The sequence below is a fragment of the Nerophis ophidion genome, linkage group LG04, assembly GCF_033978795.1.
Source record: "Nerophis ophidion isolate RoL-2023_Sa linkage group LG04, RoL_Noph_v1.0, whole genome shotgun sequence".
Classification (NCBI taxonomy): domain Eukaryota; kingdom Metazoa; phylum Chordata; class Actinopteri; order Syngnathiformes; family Syngnathidae; genus Nerophis; species Nerophis ophidion.
Genome location: NC_084614.1, coordinates 3,806,026 through 3,820,767, shown reverse-complemented (window position 1 = coordinate 3,820,767; position 14,742 = coordinate 3,806,026). Strand labels below are relative to the sequence as shown.

At 40.8% G+C, this 14,742-nt stretch overlaps 1 protein-coding gene across 4 annotated transcripts in view; it reads right to left on the bottom strand.

Annotated features, from left to right (window-relative positions):
- Positions 1-283: 283 nt before the first annotated feature.
- The window catches only part of uspl1 (ubiquitin specific peptidase like 1), a 29,657-nt gene continuing 15,198 nt past the window's right edge, over positions 284-14,742 (bottom strand). For 3 of the 4 annotated variants that reach the window (XM_061896774.1, XM_061896776.1, XM_061896775.1), the window contains 5 exons: positions 14,283-14,414; positions 14,020-14,149; positions 9,124-9,249; positions 8,876-9,036; positions 284-6,374 (listed from right to left, as the gene is read on the bottom strand). In XM_061896774.1, the coding sequence (XP_061752758.1) occupies positions 4,108-6,374; positions 8,876-9,036; positions 9,124-9,249; positions 14,020-14,149; positions 14,283-14,414 (2,816 nt within the window). In that variant the 3' untranslated portion in view covers positions 284-4,107. The remainder of the gene's footprint in view (positions 6,375-8,875; positions 9,037-9,123; positions 9,250-14,019; positions 14,150-14,282; positions 14,415-14,742) is intronic. The other variant, XM_061896777.1, reaches the window with a different exon arrangement.

The window sequence follows — 14,742 nt, the reverse complement described above, 5'->3', positions numbered from 1 at the left end:
TGAAGTCGACCATGATCTCCTTGGTCTTGCCCACGTTCAGGACCAGGTTGTTTCCAGACTTTGAGGAAGTCTAAGATGACCGACCCAAACATGGATTTTCAAACCAATCTTGTATCAAATGCTTCTTTTGGTCACATGTGTACACAAATATCAACTTTGTGTACAAAGAGACATGATTCTGATGTTTATTGTAAAGAACACAAAGTGGAAGCTTTTATTTTAGTAGCGAGTGCAAGACGAGAGGGGAAATCAATCATTGGAATGAAACAAACGTAAAAATGTATCCTGTCAAAGTGCTTTTTTATTGGAGGGCCACATGGCAGCCCCCGGGGGCCCACTTGTACGAAGAAAAATGTATAAATAATATATTGGATTATTAACAATTTCATATGCACTGTAAACAAAACCCAAAAAAAACCTGTAGATTTTTAAACAACATTTTGCAGTAAAATTCTGGCGACTGAGCTGCCTTTTTTTTACTGTAAAATGAGTTTGTAGTTAAGTCAGCAGCTATGTGAAATATTTTGTTACTTGATGAATGATACCTTTTTTCATGTTCATGTTTGTTTGCTACTTTTTTTTTTTTTACAGTATATTATTGTATAGAAAAAACTAGTTTTTTGGGGGTAAAATTCTGCCATTTTTGTTGTTTTTACCATAAAAAGGTGTTTTTAATTAAGTTAGCAGGTATGCATCTCAGCCTGTTCACGTTTGTGTGCTAGTTTTCTTTGAGCTGTTTTTACAGTACATTACTGTAAAGGAAAAACAGTACAACTGTTTTTTTTTAACGGTAAAATTTTTGTGACTGAGCTGCCATTTTTGTTTGTTGTTTTTACCATAAAATGTGTTTTTAGTTAAGTTAGCAGGTATGCATCTCAGCATGTTCATGTTTGTATGCTAGTTTGGTTTTTTAGCTGTTTTTACAGTATATTATTGGATAGAAAAAACTTGTTTTTTGGAGGTAAAATTCTGGCAGCTGAGCTGCCATTTTTGTTTAGTTTTTATCGTAATATGTGTTTTTAGTTAAGTTAGCAGGTATGCATCTCAGCATGTTCACGTTTGTATGCTAGTTTTTTTTGGTGTGTGTTTTTTACAGTATATTACTAAAAATTTAAAACGGTACTATTTTTGGGGGGATAAAATCCGTCCATTTTTGTTGTTTAACGTAAAAGGTGTTTTTAGTTAAGTTAGCAGGTATGCATCTCAGCATGTTCATGTTTGTATGCTAGTTTAGATTTTTAGCTGTTTTAACAGTATATTACAGTATAGAAAAAACTAGTTTTTTGGAGGTAAAATTCTGGCAGCTGAGCTGCCATTTTTGTTTAGTTTTTATCGTAAAAGGTGTTTTTAGTTAAGTTAGCAGGTATGCATCTCAGCATTTTCACGTTTGTATGCTAGTTTTTTTGGGTGTGTGTTTTTTACAGTATATTACTAAAAATTAAAAACGGCAGTACTATTTTTTCGGGGGTAAAATCCGGCCATTTTTGTTGTTTAACATAAAAGGTGTTTTTAGTTAAGTTAGCAGGTATGCATCTCAGCATGTTCATGTTTGTATGCTAGTTTTGTTTTTTTTCCAGTTGTTTTTCCAGTATAGTACTGTAAAGGAAAAACAATAATAGTTTTTGGGGGGGTAAAAATCTGGCGACTGAGCTGCCATTTTTGTTTAGTTTTTAATCGTAAAAGGTGTTTTTAGTTAAGTTAGCAGGTATGCATCTCAGCATGTTCATGTTTGTATGCTAGTTTTTTTTTTAAGCTGTTTTCACAATATATTACTGTAAATAAACGGTAAAATTTTGGTGAAATAGGTGGAATTTATTTTTTATTTTTTACAAAGTACTATTACATGGTTGAAATAAGTCCAACAGATATTAAATGATGTATTTTTATTGTTTAAAAATATATTTTTGCATTATTAGATCATATTAAAGTATGTGTATTTTTTTCTGTCTGAATGAAGATAAAGTACTTTATCACTGGAAGTATATTTTAAAGTCAAGGACCCAAAAGGGTCCATTACTTCTAAATGTCATTTAGCACCCCGCTCTTTGTATTTCTTTTAGCTTGCCTTTTCTTTGGCCCACCCCTATGTAAAAGCAGCATCTATTTACACGTTGAGGAAGAAAGTACAAAGTTGACAACTTAAAGTTTCTTCTCCAACAACAACACTGCTGGTTGAAAAACTATGAGCGACGCTACCACAACTGCAAAATGTAGTTACGTTATGGAGCGTCGCTCCCAGTAGCACAACTTTTATTCCTTGTCAATCAAAATGTACTCCGGTTGTTTGCAAGGTGAGTGGAGAAGCGTGCTTTCATTACGAGTCAGTTAGCATTGTTAGCACTGTTAGCATAACCTTTAGACCTGCCTAGATGACGGCGCCTAGATTTCCAGTAAGTTAAGTGCAAAAACAAAATTGGCTGGTGACATTTTCGAGTAAATAAGAAAATGTTGTGCACCTCTACAAAAAAAGGAAGTACGCAACCCAACTTCCTGTCAACTTAAGTGGAGCTAGCCCAAATTTTTACAACTGAGGGCCATTTTGGTTCAAAACCTGCAAAACATACTTTATTTTTCCCCCAGAGAACTACAAATTTCAGTCGAAACAGTCTGCGAGTGCCGAAAAAACTAAACTGAAATACTAACAGTTCGCACGCTGGCCAGATAGCGTCTGGTAACAAAAATATGAGCGAAAGAAGCTAGAACGCCAACGGTACTACGCTAACATATTAACAACTGCAGCACTGTGCTAACAAAAGCGTGCTTAAAGTTAGCATTAGCGACGTACCAAAACATAGACTTGCTAAATTAGTTACAAACCCTAAAATGCTAACTGATGTGCGTCAAGTGCCAAAATATATTACTTTGATAAACTTGTTGAAAATGCTAGCCTGCTAACATTGACACCAAAATAGAAGTGTCACCCTACAAAGTTAGCTGGAAACACTAATGTTAGCGTGCTAACATTAACACCAAAAAACGGCAGAGGAAATTAGCCGAAAATACTAATGTTAGCGTGCTAACATTAGCACCAAAATAGGACTGAGGTGTCACCCTACAAAATTAGCTGGAGACACTAACATTAGCGTGCTAACGTTAGCACCAAAATAGGACTGAGGTGCAACCCTACAAAATTCGCTGGAAATACTAACATTAGCCTGCTAACATTAACACTAAAATAGGACTGAGGTGTCACTCTACAAAATTAGCTGGACACACTAACATTAGCGTGCTAACAGTAACACCAAAATAGGACAGAGGAAATTAGCCGAAAATACTAATGTTAACGTGCTAACATTAACAATAAAATAGGACTGAGCTGTTACCCTACAAAATTAATGTTAGCGCGCTAACATTAGCACCAAAATAGGAGTGAGGTGCAACCCAACAAAATTAGCTGGAAACACTAATGTAAGCATGCTAACATAAACACTAGTATAGGACTGAGGTGTCACCTTACAGAATTAGCTGAAAACACTAACGTTAGCGTGCTAACATTAACACCAAAATAGGACAGAGGAAATTAGCTGAAAACACTAATGTTAACATGCTAACATGAACACTAAAATAGGACTGAGGTGTAACCCTACAAAATTAATGTTAGCGCGCTAACATTAGCACCAAAATAGGAGTGAGGTGCAACCCAACAAAATTAGCTGGAAACACTAATGTTAGCATGCTAACATTAACACTAGAATAGGACTGAGGTGTCACCTTACAGAATTAGCTGAAAACACTAACGTTAGCGTGCTAAAATTAACACCAAAATAAGACAAGAGGAAATTAGCTAAAACACTAATGTTAGCGTGCTAACGTTAACACTAAAATAAGACTGAGGTGTAACCCTCCAAAATTAATGCTAGCGCGCTAACATTAGCACCAAAATAGGACTGAGGTGCCACCCTACAAAATTAGCTGGAAACACTAACGTTAGCATGCTAACAGGTGTCATTCGTCAAGTAACAAAATATTTGACGCGGAAGTGCAAAATGGGTGAAAAAGCTAGCATGCTAATATTAAATGCTAACAATTGTGCCACAGGTAGCACTTTGCTCACAACAAAAGCACCGTCCAATGAGCGAGCAGGGTGTGGTTGCTAGGCTACCCTTGTCACCAGAAGAGCTCCAGGTCGTGCAGCACCTCCGCCTCCAGGGGCGTCGGTTGGGCGGACGACGCCAGGAAGTCGTCCAGGAAGTTTTCTTGGTGAGAAGCCACGTCTGCGGGCTCCCCGCCGCCGTCGTGGGGTCCGGCGAGCGCGGGGAGGAAGCCCGAGCTGTCGGGCGACAGGTTGTGCGGCGAGAGCAGCTCGGAGAGGAGGCTGTTGTCGTCGTAGGTGCTGGAGGTGACGGCGCCGGCGCCGGGCGAGCAGAGGCGGGTGCTGTCGGGCAGGAGCCGGGCGGCGCCCTGGCGACTCAGCGCCCGGTCGAGCTTGGCCAGCTTCTTCTTCTTGGCCTTCAGCTTCTTGCAGAGTAGGTAGCGCAGCGTCTCCGTGTCCACGGGAAACTTCTGGTGGTCTTTGTGAAGGCTCGGCGCGGGCGGGAGGGGCGGAGCTTGAGCTTGAGCGTGCATCCCGAACGCACTGAACCTCTCGGCGGCCTTCAACAGGAGGTCGCCGCTGTCCTGGGTGCACAGCGGCAATTTCTGGACAGGGGGCGGAGCCTGAGGCCTGTGTTGGAGGCGAGTGGTCGGGTTGAAGTGTTTGCTGAGCAGGTAGGAGCAGCGAGGATCCTGCCGCCAAGACGCCCTCTGCTCCGGTGCAGGGGCGGCGTTCACTTCCTGTGAGGGTGGGGATACAGGAACTTCCTGTTTGAGGATTCTCCGGCTTCTTTTGGGGGCTTTCTCAGGAGAAGGTTGAGCGGCGGCCACGCTCTTAGGCGCCGCTTCCTCCGATAAGAGGGAGGAGCTATCTGGCGCCGGGTCCACAGCTGGAGGATCGGTCTCCGGATCCTCGTTGACCTCCGTCAGCGTGAGCGTGATCTCATCCTCGCAGGTGTCCAGCAGCGTGGTGGAGCCCATGGCTAGCTCCACCATGTCCGATACCTGGTCAGGGGGCGGGGACAGCAGCGAGGAGCGAGGATCCTGCCGCCAAGATGGCGCCCTGCTCTCGCTGGACCAGACTGGCGACGCCCTCTGCTCCGGTGTAGTGGCGGCGTTCACTTCCTGTGAGGGTGGGGATACAGAAACTTCCTGTTTGAGGACTCTCCGGCTTCTTTTAGGGGCTTTCTCAGGAGAAGGTTGAGCGGCGGCCGCGCTCTGAGGCGCCGCTTCCTCCGATAAGAGGGAGGAGCTATCTGGCGCCGGGTCCACAGCTGGAGGATCGGTCTCCGGATCCTCGTTGACCTCCGTCAGCGTGAGCGTGATCTCATCCTCGCAGGTGTCCAGCAGCGTGGTGGAGCCCATGGCTAGCTCCACCATGTCCGACACCTGGTCAGGGGGCGGGGACAGCAGCGAGGAGCGAGGATCCTGCCGCCAAGATGGCGCCCTGCTCTCGCTGGACCAGACTGGCGACGCCCTCTGCTCCGGTGTAGTGGCGGCGTTCACTTCCTGTGAGGGTGGGGATACAGGAACTTCCTGTTTGAGGACTCTCCGGCTTCTTTTAGGGGCTTTCTCAGGAGAAGGTTGAGCGGCGGCCGCGCTCTGAGGCGCCGCTTCCTCCGATAAGAGGGAGGAGCTATCTGGCGCCGGCTCCACAGCTGGAGGATCGGTCTCCGGATCCTCGTTGACCTCAGTCAGTGTGAGCGTGATCTCATCCTCGCAGGTGTCCAGCAGCGTGGTGGAGCCCATGGCCAGCTCCACCACGTCCGACACCTGGTCAGGGGGCGGGGACAGCAGCGACGAGCGAGGATCCTGCCGCCAAGATGGCGTCCTGTTCTCGCTGGACCAGACCGGCGACGCCCTCTGCTCCGGTGTAGTGGCGGCGTTCACTTCCTGTGAGGGTGGGGATACAAGAACTTCCTGTTTGAGGACTCGCCGGCTTCGTTTGGGGGCTTTCTCGGGAGAAGGTTGAGCGGCGGCCACGCTCTGAGGCGCTGCTTCCTCCGATAAGAGGGAGGAGCTATCTGGCGCCGGCTCCACAGCTAGAGGATCGGTCCCCGGATCCTCGTTGACCTTCGTCAGCATGAGCGTGATCTCATCCTCGCACTGACCCTCACAGGTGTCCAGCAGCGTGGTGGAGTCCATGGCCAGCTCCACCACGTCCGAAACCTGGTCAGGGGGCGGGGACATCAGCGACGTGCTGGACGGGGAACAGGGGGCGGGCTCCGGGTGGTCCACCGCCGCCTCCCAGAAGACCATGTGGATCTCCTGAGCGGGAACACGGAGCGCGGGGTGAACGCCGCAGTGCGGATGCTTCAGGTCGTCCGACTCCAGCCAGGAACCTGCAAAGAAGCGGCCCTGATTGAGTGCGTCGCAACACGGTTGCCATGGAAACAAGTCTTAAACCCTGTACAGCGGGGATGCCCAAACCGACAACTGAAAATGCAATTTCTTTGGCCCGATAGCGTCAAGTTAAAAAAAAAATATACAAGCAAAAAAAAGCTAAAAAGAAAAAGGTAGCATGCTAACAGTTGGCATTAGTGACATACCAAAATATACACTTGCTAAATTAGTTGCAAACACTAAAATGCAAACTAACGTGCATCAAGTACCAAAATATATTACTCTGATAAACTTGTTGAAAATGCTAGCCTACCAACCATTAACACCAAAATAGAGATGCGACCCTACAACATTAGCTGGAAACACTAACATCAGCATGCTAACGCTAAAATGCTAACTGTAACGTGCGTCAAGTAGCAAAATATGACTGAGGTATATGCAATTAGCTTAAAAAAAAGCTAGAATAAAAAACATAGCATGATAATGGGTATCATGCTATCTGAAATATAAGACTCTGGAGGTGTATACCTGCAAAGTTAGCCAAAAAATACTAGCATACTAATGTTAGCATGATAAAATGCCAAGTGTAACATGCATCAAGTACCAAAAAACAGCTGAGGTGTATGAAATTGGCAAATAAAAAATAAGCTAGCATGTTACCGGGTATCATGCTAGCTACAATATTCGATGCTAAAGGCTTATATCTGAAAAATAAGCTAAGAAAAACTAGCATGCTAAAAAGCCAACAGTAACATGCGTCAAGTACCAAAATATGACTGAGGTGAATCCAATTTGCTGCAAAAAAAAGCAAGCATATGAACCATAGCATGCTAATGGGTATCATGCTATCTAAAATATTAGACTCTGGAGTTTATACCTCCAAACTGTTCTAAAAAAAAAAAGCATACTAACATTAGCATGCTAAAATGCCAACAGTAACATGCGTCATGTAGCAAAATATGACTGTGGTGTATGCAATTAGCTAGCATACAAACTTTAGCATGCTAATGCGTATCATGCTATCTAAAATATTAGACGCTGAAGTTTTATACCTGCAAAAATTGCAAAAAAAACTAACATACTAACGTTAGCATACAAACCTTAGCATGCTATCTAAAATATTAGACGCTGAAGTTTTATACCTGCAAAAATTGCAAAAAAAAACTAATATACTAACGTTAGCATGTTAAAATGCCAAGTGTGACATACATTAAGTAACAAAATATGACTGAGGTGTATGCAATTAGCTAAAAAAAAGGCTGGGATACTAACCTTAGCATGCTAATGGGTATCATGCTATCTAAAATATTCCGTGCTGAAGGTTTATAACTGCAAAATTTTCAAAAAAAACTAGTATACTAACATTAGCATGCTAAAATGCAAACAGTAACATACGTAAGTAGCAAAATATGACTGAGGTGTATGCAATTAGCTAGTATACAAACCTTAGCATGCTAATGCGTATAATGCTATTTAAAATATTAGACAAAGTTTTATACCTGCAAAAATTGCAAAAAAAAACTAACATACTAACATTAGCATGCTAAAATGCCAACAGTAACATGCGTCAAGTAGCAAAATATGACCGAGGTGTATGCAATTAGCTAACATACAAACCTTAGCATGCTAATGCGTAACATGCTATCTAAAATATTGGAAGCTGAAGTTTTATACCTGCAAAAATTGCAAAAAAAAACCAACATACTAACGTTAGCATGCTAAAATGCCAAATGTGACATACATTAAGTACCAAAATATGACTGAGGTGTATGCAATTAGCTAACATACAAACCTTAGCATGCTAATGCGTATCATGCTATCTAAAATATTGGAAGCTGAAGTTTTATACCTGCAAAAATTGCAAAAAAAAACTAACATACTAACGTTAGCATGTTAAAATGCTAAGTGTGACATACATTAAGTACCAAAATATGACTGAGGTGTATGTAATTAGCTAAAAAAAAGCTAGCATGCTAATGGGTATCATGCTATCTAAAATATTCCATGCTGAAGGTTTAGAACTCCCAAATTAAAAAAAAAAAATCTTATGTACTAACATTATCATGCTAAAAAGCCAACAGTAACATGCGTCAAGTAGCAAAATACGACTGAGGTGTATGCAATTAGCTAACATACAAACCTTAGCATGCTATCTAAAATATTGGAAGCTGAAGTTTTATACCTGCAAAAATTGCAAAAAAAAAACTTAACATACTAACATTAGCATGTTAAAATGCTAAGTGTGACATACATTAAGTACCAAAATATGACTGAGGTGTATGCAATTGGCTAAAAAAAAAACCCATAGCATGCTAATGGCTATCATGCTATCCAAAAATATTACGCTGGAGGTGTATACCTGCAAAATGAGCTAAAAAATACAATAAAATAAATCTAACATGCTAATATAAAAAAATCACAATAGAATGCCAACGAAGGCCACTTTGGACCCTTCTGATGCATTGAATGCTCCATAAAAGGCAAGAAGAGCGCCACCTACCGTCAGGCCTGCGCGTCCAGGAGACAAAGTGCTTGGCGTGCTGGTCGTACTGCACCAGCGCGGTGACCGCGTGGCTCCGCCCCTTGAAGGTGAAGGCCAGCTGGGTGACGTCGCTGTGGGCCAGACCCTCCACAAAGTGCAGCGCCAACACCGCAGACAAACTGTGTGGGGGAGGAGGGGAGAGACAGAGCGGCTCAGACGGGACGGGGGGGGGGGCGTCACCTGGGCACCTGACAGGTGTCACTCACCTCTCCAGCCTCATGCTCCGCCTCTGGTTCTTGGCCTGGCACACGTTGCACGGCGCCAAGTGGCTGGCGTGGAGCGGGTGCCAGTCGGGCAGGATGTTGGTGAAGGTGGCGAGCGTCTTCGTGACTCTGGTGAAAGTGGAAATGCGTTCAATTGACTGTGCATCACAATCGCACATGTGTAATGGCCAATTATGCAAATCAGACGACGTGTCCTAAGGCAGGGGTCACCAGGTCGCCCGTAAGGACCAGATGAGTCGCCCGCTGGCCTGTTCTGAAAATAGCTCAAATAGCAGCACTTACCAGTGAGCTGCCTCGATTTTTTAAATTGTATTTATTTACTAGCAAGCTGGTCTCGCTTTGCTCAACAATTTTAATTCTAAGAGAGACAAAACTCAATAGAATTTGAAAATCCAAGAAAATTTGAAAGACTTGGTCTTCACTTGTTTAAATAAATTAATTTATTTTTTTTACTTTGCTTCTTATAACTTTCAGAAAGACAATTTTAGAGAAACAATACAACCTTAAAAATTATTTTAGGATTTTTAAACACGGCGTGGCGCAGTGGCCGTGCGCAACCCGAGGGTCACTGGTTCAAATCCCACCTAGAACCAAACCCGTCACGTCCGTTGTGTCCTGAGCAAGACACTTCACCCTTGCTCCTGATGGGTGCTAGTTGGCGCCTTGCATGGCAGCTCCCTCCATCAGTGTGTGAATGGGTAAATGTGGAAGTAGTCTCAAAGCGCTTTGAGTACCTTGAAGGTAGAAAAGCGCTATACAAGTACAACCCATTTGTCATTTTAAATTCCTTCCTCTTCTTTCCTGACAATTTAAATAAGGTGAGTCAAGTGGACTACATTTATATAGCGCTTTTCTCTAGTGACTCAAAGCGCTTGACATAGTGAAAGTCATTATCTCAGTGAATTTTAAACGAAGGTGGGACGCATTCAACATTCATGACATTGATTTTGATTCATTGTTTAAAAGATAATCCCAGTAAAATTCACTAAAAAGTGTTAAAAATATTTTTTTTATTTTCATTTTACTTTAAACACTATAATCTCTAGCTCGATTTCAGGATTTTTAATAAGTCCAAAATTCATAACAACATTGATTTTGATTCATTAACAACAATGACAGTATAAAAAAAATCCCACTAAAGTAAGTGTTCAAAAAAAGTCATTTTTTTTTATTTTATTTATTTATTTTTTTTAACTTTAAACACTAAAATCTCCAGTTTCAGTCTTTGCATCGATTATAAGTTTTTAATGTTTTTTTATGCTGTTTTGTAAGAAAATTTGTTTTTTTTAATGCTAAACACACACAACATGCAATATTTTACACAAAAAAGCATTATTTCGTTCCCTCTCTCTCTCTCTCTCTATCTATATAGGAACACACACAATATGCAATATTCCATAGATCCATTTTCTACCGCTTATTCCCTTTCGGGGTCGCGGGGGGCGCTTATTTTCCACCAAAAAGTATTGTTTATTTTGTTCTCTCTCTCAATGTTCAAGTATTTTTTTTTTTTTATTGTAAAGAATAATAAATTTTTATTTAATTCTTCATTTTAGCTTCTGTTTTTTTGACGAAGAATATTTGTGAAATATTTCTTCAAAATTATTATGATTAGAATTCTAAAATATTATTCTGGCAAATCTAGAAAATCTGTAGAATCTAATTTAAATCGTATTTCAAAGTCTTTTAAATTTTTGTTCTGGAAAATCTAGAATTTGTTATATATTCTAACAGTGCAGATTGGATTTTAACACATTTAAAAGATGTCATCAAAATTCTAAAATTAATCTTGATCAGGTAAAATTATTAATGATGTTCCATAAATTATTTTAAATTTTTTTCAAAAAGATTCAAATTAGCTAGTTTTTCTATTAATTTTTTTTTGGTTGAATTCTGAATTTTAAAGAGTCGAAATTGAAGATAAACTATGTTTCAAAATTCAATTATCATTTTTTGGGTGTTTTCTCCTCTTTTAAACTGTTCAATTAAGTGTTTTTTTCATCATTTATTCTCTACAAAAAAACTTCCGTAAAAGGAAATAAAATGTACGACGGCATGACAGACAGATATACCCATTTTTTTATATATATAGATTTATTTATTAAAGGTAAATTGAGCAAATTGGCTATTTCTGGCAATTTATTTAAGTGTGTATCAAACTGGTAGCCCTTCGCATTAGCTCTTGCTTTCAAAAAGGTTGGTGACCCCTGTCCTAAGGACTAACCATCAAGTTTGGTACTCAGCTGTAATCCACCTTTCCACCACTTAGGGGCAGTCATGACAATCTCAAACAAATAGAAGAAGTCTGGAGCTAAAGTCTTACGAGTTTCTTCGGCGCAAAAATTATGACTCAAGTGGGGAAGCCAATTTGGTACTTTTATGCGCACCGACTGGACTCTGTTTGAAAAAAAAAAAACGGCAGGACGTAAATATTTCAAAATGTGTTAGCTCGAGGCTAATTGTATTTGCCATGGACAGGCTACTATTTAGCATTAGCAAGTTTACATGGCGCTTTCGACACCTTCAAATTTGGTAATGAAATCCACAACCAACATGAATGTCACAATCAAACAGCTGTTGTGTAATAAACACAACACTTGTAGTGTAAACACGTTGTAGGGCACAACATAAGACATTCGACGGGGAGAAAGCATTTGACAAGGATTTCAACTGTGTGGTGAGATATGATTATTGAGTGTGATTAAAATAGTAAAGATTAGTCTTTCAAAATCAAGTCTTAATGGTAATCTACGTTGGATTTGCCATGGACAAGCTAATATTAGCATTAGCAAGTTTACATGGCACTTTCAAAACCTTAAAATTTGGTAATGAAAACCACAACTAACAATGTTACAATCAAACAGCTGGTGTGTAATAAGCACAACACTTACAGTGTAAACACTTTTAGGGCACAACATAAGACCTTCGAGAGTGAGAAAGCATTTGACAAAGATTTAAACTGAGGTTAGATATAATTATTGAGTATGATTAAAATTAAGAATAAGATTACTCTTTCAAAATCCACTGTCTTGAGGCCAATTTACATTAGATTGCCATGGACGGGCTACTATTAGCATTAGCAATTTTACATGGCGCTTTCAACACCTCCAAATTTGGTAACGAAAACTACAACCAAGACGGAAGCTAAAATCAAACAGCTGGTGGGTAATAAGCACTAATAAAACTACAACTAAGACTCACGCTACAAACAAAGAGCTGATAAGCACAATACTTACAGGGTAAACACTTTGTAGGGCACAACATAAGACATTCACCTTAATGGAGAAAGCATTTGACAAAGACATAAACTGAGGTGGGATATAATTATTGATTATGACTAAAATTAAGAGTAAGCGCGTTTTGAAAGAGTAATCTCTGGATGCCAATTTACATTAGATTTGCCATAGACAGGCTACTATTAGCATTAGCAATTTTACATGGCGCTTTCAACACCTCCAAAATTGGTAACGAAAACTACACTGAAGACGGACGCTACAATCAAACAGCTGGTGGGTAATAAGCACATCACTTGCAGTGTAAACACTTTGTAGGGCACAACATAAGCTAGTCACCTTAATGGAGAAATAATTTGACAAAGACTTAAACTGAGGTTGGATATAATTATTGATTATGATTAAAACTAAAAGCGCGTTTTGAAAGAGTAATCTCTGGAAGCTAATTTACATTAGAGTTGCCATAGACAGGCTACTATTAGCATTAGCAAATTTACATGGCGCTTTAAACACCCCCAAATTTGGTAACGAAAACAGCTGGTGGGTAATAAGCACATCACTTACGGTGTAAACACTTTGTAGGGCACAACATAAGACATTCACCTTAATGGACAAATCATTTGACAAAGACTTAAACTGAGGTTAGATATAGTTATTGATTATGATTAAAAATAAGAGTAAGATTACCCTTTCAAAATGCGCTAATCTGGATGCTAATTTACATTAGATTAGCCAGACAGGCTATTAGCGTTAGCAATTTTACATGGCCATTTGAAGACCTCCAAATTTGGTAATTAAAACCACAACTAAGACTCACGCTACAAACAAACAGCTACAAACAAACAGCTGATGAGCACAATACTTACAGGGTAAACACTTTGTAGGGCACAACATAAGACATTCACCTTAATGGACAAATCATTTGACAAATACTTAAACTGAGGTCAGATATAATTATTGATTATGATTATAATTAAGAGTAAGCGCGTTTTACCAGAGTAATCGCTGGATGCTAATTTACATTAGATTTGCCATAGACATGCTACTATTAGCATAACAAATTTACATGGCGCTTTAAACACCCCCAAATTTGGTAACGAAAACTACAACTAAGACGGACGCCACAATCAAACAGCTGGTGGTTAATAAGCACAAAACCTACAGTGTAAACACTTTGTAGGGCACAACATAATACATTCGACCGGGAGAAAGCATTTGACATAGATTTAAACGGAGGTTAGATATTGATTATGATCAAAATTAAGAGTTAGCACATTTTAAAAGAGTAACCGATCTGTAAGCTAACTAACATTAGATTAGCTACTATTAGCAATAGTAATTTTACACGGCGATTTCAAGACCTCCAAATTTGGTAATTAAAACTACAACTAAGACGCACGCTACAATCAAACAGCTGATAAGCACAATACTTACAGGGTAAACACTTTGTAGGGCACAACATTAGGCAGAATGGCGAAAGCTACTCTCATATCATTTGGCAAAGATTTAAACTGTGAGGTTGGATATAATTATTATGATTGAAATAAGTAAGATTACTAATATAGGAGTGGGCCCCGGGCCTCCCTGTAGTGGAGTAGTCGGGCTCCGAGGCCAAAAATGTCGAGAACCCCTGAAGTGGACTGACTTTTGTCTTGTGACGGTCTGGCATTGGGCACACTCCAACTCCCAGTGGAAGGTGGTCTGGAAAAGAGGCTCCGCCCACGAGTCGCTGGCCAGCAACAGCGGCAGGGCGAAGACGGGACTCTCCATCTGACCTGAGGTGGACACATACAACCCAGGGATTAGACACGCCCCTTCCTGCGCTCCACTCCCCCTTCACCAGTGACGTGCAGAGGAAAATGTCGAGGAGGAGGAGGGAAAAAGCCAGGAGTGAACCGTGAACCTCACCATGAGAGTCCACTCCCTCACCAAGTCTGCAGTGCAACTTAGACTGCAGGGAATCAAAAATGGAGGCTCTCAGGCGACGCAGGCGCTCGTCGGCGTGTTGTAGGGCGTCACGCGGCACCATCGCGCTGCCATCTAAACAGACATGTGAGCAGACTGTTATCACACGATACTGGAGTGTTTGAGTGTCTTAGTATTGCACGAGGACGACTAGTCTGTTTCAAACATCATCAATACAGGGGACATTTTGATACATTTTTATTTTGTCAAAAAAAAAAAAAAAAACAAGACAAACCTTTGTCGCCTACAACGTGGCAGAAAAACTATCAATAATGGAAGTGTTGACATCAACACTTCCATTATTGATATTTTTCATGACCTATCAAAAATACCGTACTTCCTTGAATTGCTGCCGGAACGCTAATTAATGTAAAACCTTTTCTCACTCCTGCGCTTACCAAAA